Raw genomic sequence first — 19,450 nt, 5'->3', positions numbered from 1 at the left:
TCATTGAATTTCAATCATCTTTTCATGACCAACAAGTATATACACAAAATTCTTTTGTCTGAAATCTCTACTAAAGTTAGTGTAAGGTTTGGGTAAAATTCCTTCTTTTCTTCTTTAGCTCACTCCAGCTTCACCTGGTTTAGTATACTTGCTAATCTCAGAGAAACAAATTCCAGATCCAAATGGCCTGGATGACATTAAAGCCTCAACTCAAGGCTTCTTCCTATAATATTTTTCAGTGCTCCTCTTCATAGAAGAAAAAGGGTCCTCGGCCACTGTCCTGCCCAATCCTTTGTTTCTCATCTATCTGTATGTGAGCAACTATGACCCAGGTGCTACACTGGGGATCCTGAAGCTGTGTCCACACTCTCTGTGATCAGGGGATGAACACACAGATGGTTAGAAAGAAGGTTCCAGAGAAAGGTCACATTACACACCTAGCCTCAGCCACACTTGTCAGGCTTCTCCATGCCAGAGAAACAAGGTCCCTGTAATATGTCTCTTTTGGAGCATCTCAGGGCATTGGCAGAGCCACCCCGGTGTGTGTCAAGGAGAGGAACAAGGGCGCTTCCCTCTGGTTCTCTCAAGCTGCTCTGCTGTCCCTGGTCGGGGAAGGGGAGCTTGCCATTGGCAAGCCAGTCGTGCAACATCCCTGGACAGACAGGACTTCAGAGAAGTGATGTTTCCCATTCAGGCCAGAATAGTTTTACATTTAGAGTCACACTCACCAGAAACACCACAGGAGGCCCGCCGATCAAGGCCATGGCTGTCGAAAGCTTGCGCCTGTTGCCTCCACTATAGTTACTGGCATATTTTTCTCCGTACTTCACGAGGCCCAGTTTCCGAATTGCCCACTCACCAACCTAAAGCAATAAAAACCCCTTTGACTTCCATCTGGCTTCGTAATATTATCATGGCTTTCTCACACACACCTATGAAAATTCTTTCACTGGGTAAAGCCAGATTCTATAATCATGATCTGGCAAGGGCCGAGGAGCCAAAAGTGGGGGCAACAGCACTTCCTCTCTGCCTTCCGGCACGTGCCCAACTGCCACTCCCCACCCCACTGCCACCATGGATCCCCACCCTGGAAGAAGGTGCAAAGAGCCAGCTTTCATACTGCTGCATCCATGAAGAAAAAAGCCTGAGGCTGATGGTCATGTGATAATCAAAGCCGTAAGGTACACAGTCAGGATGCCAAAGGAGGCAGGCTGGCTGCCTGGTACCCACTGTACCTTGCCAACTTCTTTCTCTGGGACTCCTCTCAAAAGGGCGAAGAACTCCACGTGTTCTCTCCCGGTTAGCAGCTCTGTGATGGCATCGAACTGAGGGCAGTAGCCCATGTTCTGATGTACTTCATGGATGTTTGATAAGATACTGCAAAGAAAAACAAATACGGTCAGGTTGTAGGCATTTAGAGATACTCTGGTCAGACAATCTTGCCTAATGGTCCTGGTAAAGTATGCTTGTAAGTGATAAAAATAGCTGTGAGCACACTTGCTGTAGCTTAAAGGAACAGCGTTTCTGTACCCAGGATGCCAGCCCCTCCAAGAAGTCAGGATTTCTGCCTTTATCCTGCCCAGTCCTTGTACCTGGCTCTTCTGACACCTCAGCATGTAGACTCAGTCCCATTTTAGGATTCTCAAGTCCATCCTAACCGCAGCACCATTTTTACCAATAATCTCGAGTCACATAATCTTGGGGCTGTAATACTAACTTTCATCCCAGACCTGACTCTGTGGGCCAGTCCTATGTACCAGGGTGCCTTGTTTGTCCGACATCCCCTTCAAGGCCATTTGGATCCAGAGCAGGCCCAGCAACTCTGGGTGTGACCTCCCTCTGCTCTCTGCTGCCCATGCAGGGACTCAGCCACGGTATGCTCCAAACCCCTGGGGCCTGCTAAATATCCAACCAAGGCACTCTCCCAGTTTTTAAATGTGTTTGCTTTTTTTTTTTTCCCCAACTCACAGACACCTTGAGAATCTGGTGACAGAACAAATATACCTATAGACAACTTTATACATCATGGTGGATGGCTTTTAGGAACTGAAGCCAGTCTCAGGTTGAGAATCTTTGATGTGGGAGATGCTCGCTGTCCACATCCAGTCTGATGGCTGCACTTCAGCTACCTCTGGACAGCCCTGAGCTTGGCCGTTCAGCAGTATTCATTCCTCCCTGCCTATCTAACTAGTACTCCCAGATCCAGAATCATAGCTAAGGTGCCCATGGACACTGCCCAAGCCAGCTATTAGAACCAGTCCCTGTGACTGGTTTGGGCCACTTATTCCCTTTATTGTTATATGTGCCAAGAGCCTAGTGCTAGCAACAAGCCCAGGGCAGCAGGTATGCAGCCACAGGCCTGCTATTCTAGAATTTCTATTCTCCTAAAAACCGCTACTGAAAAAACTGGGAGGAGACAGGAGGAGAACCACAAGTACATTCCATTCATTGCTCCTTTCAATTTTATTGGCCAATAGCCCACCATCCATTGTTTTCACCTTGTGCATCATCACCTATCAGCAGCTTGTGAAATAAATTTATTTGGTCACAACCAATATATTTTTTTTAATGATATGTGGTACAGAGCAGAATAAGAGATATCAGAATGCACTACAGGTGGGAAGAATTGGTATTGTTTTATGAAACTTTAAGTTATATACACGTTTATCTCTTTGTATTTTCTGGGTTTAGATGTAAAATGTATTTGCTACTATGGGTCATGGTCAGAAAAGTTCAAAAGTCACTGCCTTGTACCATGTCCAAATAAGCAGCTTAGAAAAGCCTCACATATTTCGAGTACTCAAGGATAACAGTTGCCTAACAGGTCTCTAACGTGGGGCTGTACCCCTATGATCAAATTGCTTAGTGACCTGTGCATTCTCAAATAATACCCTGTTGGTGGCCTCATCAATTGGTACAGCCTCTAGAGAGGGCAATTTGGCAAGTGCATACCCTTTTACTTTGTAGGAAATTTCCCCGAGGAAATAATCAAACATGAATACAAGGATATATTTATGTAGTGAAAAACAGAAACTAATAAATGTCCAACAATAAGAAATTGATTAAGTAAACTATAGGTATAATTATGCAGGGGAATTTCATGCCACAATGTAAAAGTCTAGATCTTTGAATATGTAACCCATTGGGAAATAGTCATAACATACTCATTAACAATATAAACTAATTTTAAAAATCTAGATACAGTATGATTCAATTTTAAAATACATTTGCATGTTTATATAAAACAGAATTCTAAAACTGGATTGTGATGGTTGTAGAACTCTGCAAATTTACTAAAAATCATGCAATTGTACTGTATGTAAGTTATACCTGAATAAAGCTGTTAAAACAACAACAGCAACAACAGAATGAGACTGAAAGGAAATGCAAACAGAGGCTGTCCTTAGGTAGTGGGGTTTTGAATGATTCTGATTTTCTTCTTTATACTTTACTATATATAAACACTTTTATAAACTCTATATATTACTTTCATGATCATAAAAATACCAATATATTTAAATAAAGTAAAAGAAAGTCTTCGTGGCAAAATACAGACCATTTTTCTCACCTATTTTTGTTAAGAAAAGCATCTCCTCTGGTAACAGTGGTATCTCCAGTTAACATCTTGAAAGTTGATGATTTCCCAGCCCCATTAACTCCCAGGAGTCCAAAGCACTAAAAAAGATTAGGTAAATTGTATAAGCAAATTACAAAAAGTCTGATTATAAATGACCATTATAAAATAGTCACCTCGGCTTAGTTTTTATATAGCATAAAAACTAAAACATCATTCACAAATATCAATGAAGAGTCAAACATTTTCTTGGTCTTAAGGAATCATATGGACATTTAAAAAGATATTTTATAATTGGACTATTTTAAGTGTCAGCATATTTCGTAATAATATTTGAGCTGTCAAGCTGAGGTCAAAATTAATGAGTAAAAAACAGTAATGAAAGCCAACTAGTCAAATGTCACCATCTAATCTTGCTAAAAGGCATAAAAGAACATAAACATGAATGAGAAGGAAGAAAATCAATTTTTCCTAAATCTATTTGAATTTCATCGTCATCTTGAACAGATGAGAAGATCACACTGGATGTGCATGTTTTTCTTAAACTGCCTGAGATTATCCAAAATCATTTTCCTCTGAATATGAAGTCCCCATCCTCTCAACAACTGATTGTTCCACTTAGACATAAAGATAGAAGCATTTAAAGGCCACTTTTACCCCTTACAGACATTGTTATTTGATTGCATAGAGATAGTATGAATCTACAGGGACAAATACAATGTAGACAAAGTGCCTTTACCTCTCCAGGAGGAATGCCAACACAAATCCTGTCAACAGCAGGCTTCCTCTTCCTTCTATATACCTACAACAAACAGAATGCAAAAATTCATGAGCCACATTGAGTCATAGCTATTGCAGGCAGTTGTGGAAGGAGGATTACAGCCCAAACACACCACGAAATACAACTAACTCATCGATAAGATTAAGTCATATATTGGTTGTGCAGAGAGCCTTGATTTGTCTCTGTAGCAACCGACCTCCAAATGACTTGCAGCTCAAAATTCAAGTCAATTTCTTTTTATTTTTAATCTAGTGTCAACCTTTTAAAGAACATATTAGTCAATAACATCCATATAATTTTTCATTTACTTAATATAGAAGGGTATTATAGATTATTTTAAAAATTAAATTCTATAGGGTAAAAGCTTGTAATCAAAACACTGTAAATATTGTACATATTACAAAAAAGTGAACTCTTGGGATTCTGGCACCTAGAGAAGGCTGGAAGAGACCTTCTTCCTGGACTAGGAAACTCAATCAACAATTTAGTCTCCCTACCTTAGCTCTGACTAGGTGTACAATCATTAATTAGTATGTTTTAATAATAAGTACATAAATGTAAGTGTGAAAAACAAATGTATTCGAGAATGAGAAATCACATTACGAAAGTATTCTCAGTAGAATTTAATTATGAAATCCCCGCGATGTATTTTAAAAAAAATTAAATTGACAGAAGCTTGCTATAGACACGTTTTGGGAAGAATGCTCTTTTTATTAAGCAGGTCAGCAAAATGCTAGTTTCCAACATATAAAGCTGAAAAAAAACTGAAGACAAGTTGTTATTGCCTAGCTTCATCGTCTCACCTTAGTCAACTCCTTGATTTCCAAGATGTCATTCTGTCCTCCGCCATCAAGTATTCTTTGTCTTTCCCGCCTGACATCTTCATCTTCATCATTCAGGGGAGAAAGCTTTGCATTTACAGGTCTGAGGGGAAAAAATTTAAGAAAAATCAACCTTCCTTCCAAATTATTTTTCAAGACAAACATCCAGTTTCTCTACAGCAGTCCCAGGACCAGCAGTGTTGGGGCCTGGGAATGCCACATTAGGAAGGAGTCTCATTATCTGTTTTGAGTTCAGTTCAATCTGAACACCACTGACAAGTGTTTCCATCTGTAACCCTCAACCAGATGGTCCATGAGTTCTGGGAAAAAGCTCACCTGGGCCTGATGAAGAATCTGTACTGGATCAGGACAGTGATGAGGAAGAACACCGCACCCTCCACGGCCATGGCAAAGAGATTTCGTCCCACCAAGTCCCAAGAGAGTGGTGAAATGAAGCGATTCTCCCCTGAGGGACACAATGCAGAGATCCAGTCAGAATGGAGGCACCAGAGACCATGGGCCTCCCTCAAAGTCAGGCTCAAATTCACCTCTTCCGTGGAAATAACCACGGTTTTCACCCATGATAAGGAGAAAAATTATAAGGAAGTGACCACTTTCCAAATCTGATTTTGGGTAAGGTTTTGGGGAAACATACTACAACCCAGTATCGATCAGAATTTCCGACCCAATATGTAGTGGATCTGTGATGTCATCGAAGAGATATGATGTTTCCTTTTTAATAAAATGTCGAAAATCCTTTGTAAAAAGGCAAACAACCCAGGGTAATTTTTAGGGTCAGTATTTTAACACATTATAAGTTTTGCTATGATTAGAGAGCACTTAAAAAAGATGCCCCTGTCAAAAGCATGTCATGTAACCTAGTGGCCCAATTAAATCACCTGGTTTTATGTAAATACTCCTTAAATTCCTTATACATCTCCTTTGTATCTTCAAGTTGAGGAAAAAAAAAGTCTCTGTCCTATGCCCCTTAAATAACATGCCCATCTAACTTATATGAGCCAGTGGATAAAGAAGAGTAATGTGACCATAGGAGAAATACTTTTAAAGACTATAGAGGTAGAAATAATGGCAGTAACTTAATTTTTATATACAGCCATGTCCACAGACTCATGATTTCCCTAATGAAGCCAAACTTTGCATCTTTCCTTCTGATGATCTGGCCTGTATCTAAGTCTTCAGGCTGTGGTTTGACATTTACAATGACCCTGACAAACCCAACCAGTGGCATTAGGCATTGACTTTAAGATAATGCCGGTATTTTCCTTATCTCCAAAACTGTCCTCTCACTTTTCTCGGTGCTGTCCCAAGACCCATACCATAATCGGCGTTGTGGTCATCAACCCTCGTAGTGGAGCGAAGTCCTGTGCCTAGTCACCAGCCTCTTTCCAAAACAAAGCCCAGGGTACCAAGGCCCATGCAAAACGCCATTTTTTTAAAAACGTCCTCTGACCACTGCTGTCACTCACCAAACCTTTCCAAGGCATCAGCCATTGCCTGGTTTTTCACCATGTCAATGAGCCCCCGACCCAGGCAAAAATGTGGGAAGATCAAGAACACAGACTTCAGGATATCATTGATGTTATTCAGCTTCTAAAAAAATAAGACAGAGGGAGACTGAATGTCATTTGTGGTCTAAGCTAAAAATTTATCAAACTCAAGTATGGAAGCAAAAAAAAAAATATTTTATTCCCTGAGGCCAAACTGAACCTTTGAATTCAGATACTAATAAACAGCAACAGCCTCAGCTGATGATATATGACACAATAAAAATTTGGCTTTTTAGAAAATTTTGAATATGCTATGAATATGAAGAAATATGAGCAAAGTTTAGAAGCATGGTTATGTTTAACTAGAAGCCAATCCATCGCAAATATTTGCTTAGCATATTAAAAGCAAATTGCTTGTGTCTGGGTCAATATTTCAGCTTCAGGAATTTGTGGAAATTTAAATCAAGCCAGCAGTGGCCAAATATCCAATAATTGAGTAAGTTGCTATATACTGAATGCATCGTGCCAGGGCACAGGTCAGACAAAGGTTAATAAGAAACAGCCTCTACTCTGAGGAAGAGAGACGTGGAAACAGGAAATTACTACATAACTGGATGTGTGTTGTACTGGTGGCATGAACTGAGGACTCTGGGGGCACAGGGAAGAGAGAGCACCTCCCATAGGGCAGGTAAGGAAAGCTTCATATTTGAGCTCAATCTTGAAATTAAGTGTGACAAACAAAGGGCATTTTAAGCCAGGCCTACAGTAGTAGGGTGGATTTAAGTGATGACTCGGCTGAATCTTATAGTACCTTGAAAAAGGGGTAGTAGGAACTGGCCAGGAAGGGCTGTACCCCCGTGAAAGACCTTACGTGCTAAGTTAAAGTGTTTGGACAAAGGAAAGGACAGGGACTCTTTTTTAAGAGATCTATACTTGGAAGAACTGACACGGTAACCAGTTGAACGTGGGAAATAAACCAAAGCAAAGCACGTAAGTTGTCAGGTGAAGACTGGGTGGATGGTAATGCCATGCAGTGTGATAGAAAAGGCAAGAGAAATATTAGGTTCTGAGGGGGAAAGATGATTAGGACATGTCGAGTCTGGGGCATCTGTAAATTATCTAAACAGAGCTGTCCACTAGGGAAGTGAGATGTGAGACTAGAGTTCAAGGGGACAATCAGGGCTAATGGTATAGAATTGAGAGAGAACAACGTAAGACATGGAGAGAAGTGGTGGTAAAAGCCTCCGGAATAAACGGAATCGCCCTGAGGCAGCACCTAAAGGGGTAAGCAAAGACGGCAGAGGACCGACTGTTTGGAAAAGCAACATTTAAACACTAAAAAACATGTCACAGGAAACTGAAAGGTTTGATCACAGAACTACTAGGAAATTGCTACATATCTGGATGTGTGTTGTCCTGGAGGGGAGGGAGGTGCTATGCAGAGCCAGGGAAGAGAGAATCTGAAAAAGGTCAGAGTGGCCATCCGTGTCAATAACACAGAGAAGCGGAGTAAGATTACGATTGAACACTGTCCTCTGGCTCCCAGAGATGCTCATCCCAGTAGGAGGCGTTCTTGCGCAGAACTCACATTGTTGGTGAAAAGCTCCAGCACAAAGGTGGCCACACTGCTATTAATCCCGATGAAGAGGTTCACGCTGGTGAGGACCACGTAGGCTGTGCTGGGGATCTTGAACACAAAGGAGGCTGGGTACATGAGAGGTGTGATTGACCACCTGGTGAGGCACAAAGACAAATGTCCACTGGATGTCCCCTGCCGTCCCTCTGACATCAAAGCACCATATGCCTTACCCATTGACATCCCAACCCAGAGCTGCCTTACCCATACAGCAGAAGTAGAAGGGCTAGCACAGGCAGGTTGGTAGAGGACACGTAGGACTTCTGCTGGAAGCAGATGAAGATGATAACGACCAGTGTGGCAGGGACCACATAGTTGCACTAAAAATGAAACAAGAAAATAAAGTTCATCCCTTTGTCAAAGACATAACAAATCCCAAGTCTTCACGATCATCGAACAAGAAAGGCAGATAAAACATATTGGAGAATAACTTTGAATTAATGAAGCCACATAAACTATCAATCAAAATACTGGACAATACATTTTGACAAGCATTTTATCCTTGAATGATTCTTTAAACTGCATACTCTTTCTGTCTTTCCCACAGCAAAGCCAAGGTGTCACGCTCAGTAAACTAACTGAACAACGGATTCTCAGTCAGAATAATTTTAATTTCACAGGCAGCAAATAAGCTTCCATTATTCTTCCCAAAGATAATTGTGTCTGTTTCATCGTTAATGCTATATTATAGTCTGCCCAAGTTCAATCTCACATGTAATTGATTTATGAGATAAGTGCTTATAACATGAATGTCAGAATTATTTCATCACACTCAGAACAATTTTAAGTCTGTCTTGACAGTGTAGCAAAAATTAAAATGCACAAATAAAGACTTGACCAAAAGACAATTATGAGAATTCATAGCTGGCAGAACTAAGCACAGGCAGAGATGTAACAGTGGGGTTGTGAGCTGTTAGAAGAATTCACAGCTTCAGACCACAGGATTCTGCTTCAGTCTCATACTACTCATTGTGTTTATCAACAACTTAGATGAAAACATGATTATAGCAAATTTCAGAAGCTCTAAAGCACGGGAGGGACCGATAATATAGAGGAAGATAAGTGATATTCCTAGTGAGGGACTTGGTCTTTCATCTACGAATCTCCTATGCCCGACAGAGTCAGACACACAATGAGCCACTCAGTATGTGTTTACTGAATACAGTAATGACTGCATCAAGATAAAAACAAATGGACACTAAACGAAATGTAGTTTAACAGGGATAAATATAAAGTTTAGGTTCAAAAATGTCAATTGCATTAGTATAGAAGGAAAGAGACCACATTTAACAATATCTGTCAAATAGAGATTTCAGTTCACTACCAAACAAGCTAAGGGCATTGAAGTTTTGACTAAGAGTCTTCCACCTCAATGTTCCTTTGAAAAGTTTTCATTTAGAAAATTAGGTGGTGGTGCTGGTGGTGGTATTAACTGCAGCCAGTGTGGACAGATTTTTCTCTCAGGTGTGAGATCAGTTCTGTACCTCGCACCATGTTTGGTGACAAGGAAGTGTATAATTGCCTCTGCATTTATCTTTAGACTAGGTAGAACACTTCCTGGTGACAGGGACTCTCTCGTCCGATCCACATCTTTGATGGAGATGCATACAGCAGCAGTAGACTGCTGTGCTCACCATATCCCAGACGAAATTGGAGAGCCAGTAGATGACGGGCTTCACTCCGCTGATGAACTGCAGGTGCTTTGCTTTGCTGACTCGCTCCTGGATCAGGAACACGACGAAGCTGGCTGGGACGAAGGACATCGCAAAGATGACACAGATGGACACAAGGACATCCACTGATGTGGTCATCCTGAAAAAAAATAAAAAGGCAGTGAGGAGATGAGGGACCAGTGATGCAAGTGAAGACTCATTCAGATCACACGCGCGCGCACACACACACACACACACACACACACACACACACACCTGAGCACAGCCCAGGAAAAAATAACTTGTTCAGCAAATATATTTTTTTTAAAGATAATTATTTTCAAGTCAAAAATAAAAAATGAAAATGAAAACAAAGAAAACACCCCAAACCTGATGCTTCAAATGCAAAACTAATTTCACTGAGGTTAAAAAGAGTTCACTGCCATAATGAAACTATTAATGGAAGTCTGAGAGTGGCCTGACGGCATTCACTTTGTTCCACTGTTCATGACCTCATAAAAGCAATAAGTTGTAAATTTTCACACACAGAGGACGAGTATGGCTTGAAAACTAAATTAAGCAGAAATATTAGTGTGAAATCATTCAAATAAGTTAATTTCTGGCTATAAATAAATTTGAAAACAACAGCGTGTGGCATATCAATCTAACACATTAAAAAAATTTTATCGGATTTTTATAAAAGGAATGAACGGTCTTATAAGCCCATGAACAGGCTAGAATATAAACTATATATATATAAATTTTATGTAAGCTTGGTATAAAGATCCCAGTGACATATACTGATATTTTATACGAGTTAGGCAGATGATAATTGTGCTATGCCCCCGTATGCATAAAAGGGACCCAACATGTGTTGAATACTAACTATGTACCCAATGCTGGACTTGGCAATTTACATGAATTGCCTCATTTAACACCATCTAGAAAGTTTAGAAACCAGGTTCAACCCCAGATCTCTGATGTCAAAGGCAAGTATAAATTCATCAATAGGTAAAGTTTACCTATTCTTACTGGCTTTAACTTCACACACGCACACAACTCAGGAATTTAAAACACAGGCTTATAAAAGCATGTTTCACCAAGGTTAAAAACAGTGTCAAAACAAATGAAAATGATTTTTTACTAAACACTGTGTTGATGGTGAGTTCAAATATTTTTAAGATTTCATTAATCATTTAACTTACTTTATATGAATTCACTAATTATAATGGTTTTCACATGTAAGAGTTATTTATCTTCTGCACTTTAATCCCTGCCAGCCAATTCATAAACTGATCATTTTCTGTCCAGAGTCTGGACCAACCCAGACAGACCATAATGAAGCTGTTACCCTACAACCAGATTCACAGCTCCCTCCCCTGTTCCACAGTTACCCCAACACCCTCCCTCTCCTCTCCCCACTTGATACCTTCAGCCATAGCTACACTTACAGAGCCACTTCTGAGAGCTGCTGCTTGGTGAGATTCAAGGGGTGATTGAAAGCAGTAATCCCATACTGGCTAGGGTTCGCTCCCTTCTGCAGGTTGGCCCGGAGAATGGCATTGTTGATGACATTCAGGAAAGAACTGATGGCATGCCACCCCTTGTTATTGAACCACACCTGAAATAAAACATACCAGGTACAATATAATGCTCCCAAACCCAGCTCCTGTAGGTCACGTGCGCTCACACATAAAATGCACGTAAACTTCAGAAATTCCAGTCACATGCCAAGACAAAACATTATGGCCAGAGAACACAGCAAAGAAATAACAGCAGCCAGGGTATACTGTGCATAGACCATATTGCCAGTGCACGGTGCTGACTACCTTATCTTTAACACTTTTAATCCTCACTACAGCTTTGAGATAGCCACGACTACTTTCTCCATTTTAGAGATTAGGAAACTGAGGCTTATACAGGTTAAGTAATTTGGTCGAGGTCACAATGGTTCACCTTGTGTGTCTGGTAGCAAAGCAAGTTCTCTTCATCATTGTATTATATGGCATCACTGGTAAAATTACTAGACTGAGCTTTTCTGTCATGAAAACCCCTATCAATGTTATCATGAGCTGAAAAACACTTCAGGGAACATACGGATTATTATTCATCAAGAAGCTATTGAAACGAAGGGCGTTACCTTGACGTTATTTTTCATGTCCAGTCCTATCATGAACCTTCCCAAGCTGCTGAGAAATCGATCGGCAGAACTGTCCTGTGAACAAACAGAAACTTGCCTCAGTTCACAAGGGAAGGAAAACATGACAACCTTGTGAAGGGCACCACTACTACTCTGTTCATTTCAATGACATGGGAAGCCACTGAGTAATTGGCTCCTGAGAAACAAGTGACCAGAAATCGAAAGCACCGATGTTGTGGCTCAAAGTCCCCAACACTAATGTCTCACTCTAACTGGGTGTTAAGGATTCTTCAAAATATTCCCCTGACGTCATCCTAAGACCCAAGACTACACTCAAAGTGCAGATGTGTCAAACTCGTGGCATCTGTGCCTCAGAAGCAGAGACGCAGACTCTAGGAATGTTACTGCTGTCTGTGATCCGAGAGTCCAAATCATCTGATCCCTTCAATTCTCACTTGAAAATGGGAAAACTCAGATACAGAGAAATGAAGTGAATGCTTCTTGGGTCCTAAAGCCTGCTGTCAACTTAAAGAAAATAATTCATTTCTTGTTTGTTTTAGAAAAGTATGTTTGATGCTAAGTTTACTTATCTACTAGCTAAAGTTATAAACAAGTTATTGTGAGAGATTTTTAATCTCTGAATTTGTTTTTGATCGATGCTTTCAGATATTAAATGTACACTGAGTAGCAGCTCAGCTGCGGTTGGCACAAGACCACTAAAGGCCAGTGATGACTTTGTACTCAGCTGCTCCCTGTACCAGCCACTTTGGGCCCATTTTCTGACATGTCTTGGGATAGGTACTGTACCTTGGCCAGATTCAAGTGCTTCTTCATTTGCTTGATGGCATCACTAACTTCTTGACTTGGAGAAAGTAAGTGAGAATTACTGGCTCCCAGAGAAAACCCGCCATACCTAAAAGGACAGCCTAATATTAAAACGCAGACAGTGGAGCACACAATATCACTCAGCATCAGACACCACTTGAGTGTGTATCTGCTTCATGCAAATCAACTGCTTTATCCAAAGTAGGACCAAAGTTTCAGAGAAAGTGGCAACTTGGCCATCTCTAATAGATTCCGGCAATCTCTTTACTCTTATGGTTCCTGCCTAGGTAGGAAGGATCTGGGCTTGATTATAAACAAAGTTAGACATCTGAGACATTGAGGAAAGAATGGTCATTCATCTCACAGATGCTCCTCAGACCTTGGTGGTTCAAGCCTGAACTTGGGTCTCAAGGCAAACGAATGAGAAGTCAGGACCAGAGAGGCTGGGGAGGGCTTCCACACAGCTTTGGCTCTTTCCTAGCATGAGGACAACTATAGGGGTCTCATTCCACTCTTTTCAGAGTTCTGTGGGTCCTGGCCCTCAGGGAAAAGGCAAAGAAAAAAAGTGGGAAGCAGTGCCAAAGAGCCAAGTTTTGAGGCAGCCAAATAAGGTATCTCATGTTTCATAAGATATGAACTGGGTTCAAGGGTTCTTCCTTCTTTTCTTCCCTGGTTCCACTGTTCCTTCAGAGTGATAAATGAGTTGCAATCCAGTAAAAAGGGATGGTTTGGCTGCCTCTTATTTTATCCAATACCTTCTTGGTCCTACTCCAAGGACCAAAATTGTTCTGGAGTCTCGAGAACCCCTGGGAATTTGATTTTGGACATGTAACTAGCATGGATACTCCCTTCACAACACTATGGTTCCTGTTAAATCACTAGAAACCCATAATAAACTTCTGCGTCTCCTCAAATTTTCAAAGGCCTCTGAAGTGACAGCTGGGCACCGAGCAAAAATGCTAAGAACAAAATAATCCCTAAATTAACAACTTCCCAGGATCCAAGGTACTTGCATCAAAATCATCCCACTGTACAATGAGAGCCAAGGAAAAGTAAATAAAAGCATAGAAAGAGGTCAACTTACCTAAACTCATTCACCCAGATCTTGTTCTTTAAGCTGCAGAAGTCAAAGACAAACCAAAAGTCAGTTCAAAGAGACACTGATCCTATTCCCATTGATACAAAGGAGTAAATATCTACCTGAGGATACGACAAAGGGACAGAAATAATCCTATGACCAGGCTGGCGTTGTAGAGTTTTGCCAATGGAAAGAAGCCCTAATCAGCATGTCTATTCTTCTCCCTGCCTTAAAATCTTATTTACATGAAAATCATGTATTGGGTTAAATCAATTCAAAATCCACCCTATAGGCAAAGATGTGATCAAACTAGAAACTTTTTTAATTCAAAGTAATACATCAATTATGGATGACATATGAGGAGGTTATGCCTCTTTCTTGGAAACTCACAGCAACTGTCATTCAAACACACCCTTATCATTTAAACACACTGAGACCTCTTGAGATGACCAACTAACCAAGCTGATGGGAAGGAAACCAAAACAGACAGATATTTCCTGAGTATCAGCTGAGTGTTCAATCCTATGGTGTGATGCCCCAGGAAGCTGTACGGCTCCTCCAAGGCTCCACAGCCATGCCAGGCTACTGAGCCGGCCCAGGGCTTTCTCTCTTTATGTCATATATTAACATGCATCCCATGCATGAGAGGTACTATATAATTTCATTAAACCCTCATAACAAACTCATAAGAACAACAATATTATTATAACATTTTAAAAAATTAAGGCTTTAAAAGGGTAACTGGTTACTCCTGGTCAAACAGCTAGTAAGAGGCAGAATTAGAATTTGAATCCCAGTTTATTTTCATTCTGGAACCAGGCAGACTCAATCTGGAAGCTGACAACTGAATGTTCTCAATATTTCTCATCTCGTCTATGTCAAAAGAATATCCTAAACTTCCAAAAGATAACATCAGGCCAAATGTTGATGTTTCCCCCACTGCTCAATCTTCTACTTTTAGATTTTTAATTCCTCTGGTCAGTAATGATAGAGCAAGGAGCAAGTTTAGTAAATAATGACCTTTTGGCTATAATCTGCACATATGTCTTCACCAGATAATCTGAAATGTTTCTTCCCGTCAGGTTCTGAAGGACGTCCACAGTGTTCTGTTTTCTCTGTTATCATAAAAAAAAAAAAAGAGAGAGAGAGAGAGATAAAAGCATGTGTCTTTATGGACCAGAACTGGGACAGACAGCAAAGCAAGGATGACACTGATACATGTCCCTCGAACTTGTACCACTGTGTGTCCAGACCCTTCCCAGGCACTGCCATCAGCCAACCACCAAAGCCTGGTCCATTCCGCCCTTGGCTCTGGCCATACAGTTGTGCGAAGCCAAGATGTTTTCCAGGAAATCATTCTCAACAACTAAACACCAGACTGTAAAATATGATTCTTTATAGCCACAAAAGACTTTTAGGAAGCAGCATCAGTGACTATGCCTAGTGAACTCCTTTTTCATTGGTGATATACTGATGAATAGATTAGCTGTTATTTTAGAGAGGTAACCGGGACTTTTTTAAGTTCTCACACCATTTAAAATTGCTGGGCCTCACCTTGCAACCAGAAAGCTGGTAAAGCAGCCAAGCGCCATCACGAGCAAGCCTCTTTCTGAAATTGTTCTCAGAAAAAAAATGGCTCTGAAGCACTTTCAACATGTAAAGTCTCAGAGAATGTCAGAGTTGATAAGACTTGCAAAAGCTTTCTGGACCTGGCTCCCTAACTCAAAGGTGAGGAAACAGGCCCAGGGATTTAGAGTGGCTTATCCAATATCACCATCTAGGTATAAAGCTGGGGCCCGGAAGACACACGATAGCCATCACTCTGAGAGGGGCCATAGTGTGTCTTCCATGGCCCATTGTCCCAGAGTTTGTGTTCTGGTTGTAACTCAAACAAGTAAGTATTTAGCCTGACTTTTCAAAATAGAGAAACAGGCAAGGCTCCCTCAGATATAGCACAATGAGGTTCAAGCCCCTCCCTCCCAAAAGCACATGCTTTTTCCTATGACAATAATTAAATCAAGACTAAAAGAGACCCTCCTCACATGATATGTCATCCATTCGTTCTTCCCCAGCCCATGCTGTAGCCCTATCTGCTGTTACACCTTAAGAGGGACCCACCTGTGGAGGAGGCAGCCCCCCAGCCCCCAGGGGACACACGGGCAGCATCTTCTTGATTCTGTCGCTGCTGCACTGGCAAGCGGGTGAGGGGTTCTCCATTGTCCAGTTCCCATTCTGGAAGAGGTCCATGATGGTCTGGGGAACTGGGGCGGTGGTCCAGTCCTCCTCCCCCACCGAGCAAGGCATGTTTCTGCAAAAGGAGGGCATTGGGTAGGATCACCGAGAAGGCTTAGCCTTTTCTGGTGCCTCAGGGGTGCGGCATCAGTCAATACCAACTGCAAACACGCATATACCCCTCACCATTTGATTATCTTATCTTTCCATAGACTTCATGCTGCAAACTCAATCACTCGCCCATGTAGTCACTCAAAAAATATTCATATTCAGAGCAACTAGTATGTGTGAGACACTGTTCTGCATATTTGAGTCTGCGTGAACAAGACAAAGTCCTTGCCTTCATGGAGTTTGTGTTCCCAGGAAAGAAATAACAATTAAAGAGTATATTCTTAGACGGCCAGAAATGAAGCAAAACAAAAGGAGAGTGACGCTTCGAGGAGCCAAAATGCAAATGATGAGAGAGAACAAGCCAGGCAGAGGTTTGGGGTACAGAACAATACAAGCAGAAGCAACAGAAAGCACAGGTGCAAAGGCCCCAAGGTCTCTGCTGGGAACAAGAGGAAGGCAGTGTGGCTGGAATGTGATGAGCTATGAGGAAGAGAAGCAGGCAGGGGCCAGACGACAGAGGCCAGGGGAAGAGTCTCGATGTGCTCATAATCTGGTAGAGAGTGTCGAGATTCACTTTATGTTTTAAAACAAGTAGAGAATTGGGGGTAAGTGGGGTGAGGCTGATTTGTACATGAAGAGCTATGTTGTTCGCAAGCATCACAAGTCACAAAAAGACGAGGCCTTTATGCCTGACTTGAGTTCTGAATTACTGTCTGATCATCGAGTCTCTTGCCCATTCAGGGTTTATTTTCTCCATTAGTAAAATATAAGTATAGAATGAAGTCATTTCCAGCATCCCTTTCCAGCTCTAAAGTTCTACAATTTAAAGTGGACCCACAGTCTTTATAAAATCAGAGCAAATGAACAGTTTGGTAGATTGCTCTCTAGTTCCCTGTAAAGTGCCCCAACTCAATGAAAACTTCAAACTAAGGCATGGTACCCACCTGAAGTTCACATTCTAAAACTGTCACAAAATGATTGGCCTAGACAAAGGTAAGTGCCACAGGGAAGTGTTCCAGTCAAACTTCCCCCAGTTCTACTACTTTCTGAAAAACCTGAAAGTGTCCAGAGTGAGGCCTGCACATCAGTCACCCCGACACAGGTTCAGTAGTGCTCGGCCTCAAGGTTGGGGGCCCTCTGATGCTGCTTTTGTCTCTGTAGGTGAGATCTTAATCCAGACCCAGCTCCTGTAGACCCTTCACCGGTTGCCATTAATCTATGAGTCCAAACTGTTCAGCTGGCAGGTAATAAATCCATCTCCCTCTATTATCGTCTCATCTCATCCTTCTGTCTCACCTACAGAACTTTCAAGTGGAATCTCATCAAGTCTTACAAAATCCAGACACGGTGTCTCTTTGTCCTTCTCCACCTTAGTCATCTTGCTCTTAGAAACTGATATTGGCTGCTGGGATTTACCACCCATTAAGTATTAAGTACTAACAAATATTTAATAGCATCCATTTAATAAGAGATAGCAAGTACATAATAGCTATCGATTTAGAAATCTGCTCTAAAACTTTGCACACAGACTATCGCACTCGCTGGTCTGTGACTTTGGCAGGGTATCTTCCCTTTAAAACCTAGAATTGAAGTTAGCCCTTCTCCAATCTTCTTACACCTTCCCAGACTTCCATAACTCCTCAGACTGTGGTTAATGACCTCAACTGCAAATTCTGCTTGAGCCTGGAAACTTGAACCCCCACCTTATCGTCGTTGGGTTCTCTGCGGTGCTCCTTGCCTCTCTTCATTGTCTTTACGCACGAAGCTCTCTGGCTCTACCTTCCCAGCATACCTGCTTAGTCTGTGGGTGCTCATCTCAATTTATTCTACACTGCCTACTTTTTAAAAAAGATTTTGAAGGACAACACCATAAAAATACGCAACTCTAAAAAAAGAGACTATTTTAATAAAAACTACATCATCTATTCATGTGGCTAAAGTAAAGAAACTGAAAAGCAAAACAGCAAATTTTATATATATATATATATAAATTTTACATATATTATAAACTATTATATATATAAAATGGCAGCCTATCTCTGCACTTAGGCATGGGAGTTGGGGGAAGGGAAGCAGGGAAAGGCATTTGATCACTAAGTATAAAGTGCTATTTAAATTAAATATTAATTTCTGAAACAGTAAGCAAATATCTGTAGTGCTTTGCTTTGCAGGATGTTGGAAGACTCTCTTAGTCTGTTGTTTGTTCATAGATGGTCTGATGACTATATTAGCTTTTTAAAAACAAAAAATGGTTCAAAGGGCAAATGATGGTAGTCATGGTGCATTATACAACTGATAAATGCAGTGTATTAGAGATCAAACCAGGTGATAAGAACGAGAAGCCCATGGAGGGTCTCCTCACTGAAGTGGCACTTACGGGATTGGGTTTCCTTCCATACATCGGGTCCCAAAGCCAGGGTCCTTGGTGAGGGCATTCAAGAGTTCCAGGGTGCCCACGTCCTCAGGAGCATCATTACTATGGGTACATGAGAGGCAGCCAGCTCAGCAATACATTAAAACCGTAAATTTCAAAGAGGAAAAGTTTCTTTTTAATGAATACTTTATTAAGTTCTTCTTGTCTGATAAGCTCTTAAAACAAATAAATAAAACAGAACCTACTCAGAAGGATCTCGACTCTGGCCACATATTTAGTATCATAGTAACACACTACTCCAAAGTGGAACTTATGTAAATAAGTTACATGTACAGAGGTGTGCATGTGTGTGTGTGCACGTATATACATACATACTTCAACACACTGACATACATACTTTCACATGAGATAAATAAATTTTTTAAGGATCAGTGTTTCAAAAATACTTCCATGATTATCACTTAGGCATACACAATCACGATATTCTAGGAAAGGACAGAAAGATTTTATCGGCTGAATGTTTGCATGAATAACTAGAAACAATAAATAATAATGGGCGCAGGTGATAAACACAAAACATGCCCATATTCCACAGCCCTGGGCACTACAAGGTCGGCAGCTAGGAAAGGAAAGAGTAAAAGTAAACCTGCACTCAATAGGAAGGAAAGGTGGGGTTAGAAAAAGAGACCGATTCACAAGTTTATGTAATTTTTTTTAA

The 19,450-nt window shown here is 41.1% G+C and overlaps 1 protein-coding gene across 7 annotated transcripts in view; it reads right to left on the bottom strand.

Annotated features, from left to right (window-relative positions):
* The window catches only part of ABCA1 (ATP binding cassette subfamily A member 1), a 118,036-nt gene that overhangs the window by 5,964 nt on the left and 92,622 nt on the right, over positions 1 to 19,450 (bottom strand). For all 7 annotated transcript variants that reach the window (XM_016156075.2, XM_016156076.2, XM_016156082.2 and 4 more), the window contains 17 exons: positions 18,736 to 18,834; positions 16,134 to 16,323; positions 15,036 to 15,130; positions 14,022 to 14,054; positions 12,920 to 13,025; positions 12,113 to 12,187; positions 11,424 to 11,593; positions 9,955 to 10,132; positions 8,525 to 8,640; positions 8,273 to 8,417; positions 6,664 to 6,787; positions 5,513 to 5,642; positions 5,159 to 5,279; positions 4,314 to 4,376; positions 3,569 to 3,675; positions 1,236 to 1,377; positions 729 to 863 (listed from right to left, as the gene is read on the bottom strand). In XM_016156075.2, coding sequence (XP_016011561.2) covers positions 729 to 863; positions 1,236 to 1,377; positions 3,569 to 3,675; positions 4,314 to 4,376; positions 5,159 to 5,279; positions 5,513 to 5,642; positions 6,664 to 6,787; positions 8,273 to 8,417; positions 8,525 to 8,640; positions 9,955 to 10,132; positions 11,424 to 11,593; positions 12,113 to 12,187; positions 12,920 to 13,025; positions 14,022 to 14,054; positions 15,036 to 15,130; positions 16,134 to 16,323; positions 18,736 to 18,834 — 2,029 coding nt within the window. The remainder of the gene's footprint in view (positions 1 to 728; positions 864 to 1,235; positions 1,378 to 3,568; positions 3,676 to 4,313; positions 4,377 to 5,158; positions 5,280 to 5,512; positions 5,643 to 6,663; positions 6,788 to 8,272; positions 8,418 to 8,524; positions 8,641 to 9,954; positions 10,133 to 11,423; positions 11,594 to 12,112; positions 12,188 to 12,919; positions 13,026 to 14,021; positions 14,055 to 15,035; positions 15,131 to 16,133; positions 16,324 to 18,735; positions 18,835 to 19,450) is intronic.

The sequence above is a fragment of the Rousettus aegyptiacus genome, unplaced genomic scaffold (genome assembly GCF_014176215.1).
Source record: "Rousettus aegyptiacus isolate mRouAeg1 unplaced genomic scaffold, mRouAeg1.p scaffold_m13_p_3, whole genome shotgun sequence".
Taxonomy (NCBI): domain Eukaryota; kingdom Metazoa; phylum Chordata; class Mammalia; order Chiroptera; family Pteropodidae; genus Rousettus; species Rousettus aegyptiacus.
Note: the sequence above shows the minus strand (reverse complement) of the source record. Positions and strands in the feature narration are given on the sequence as shown.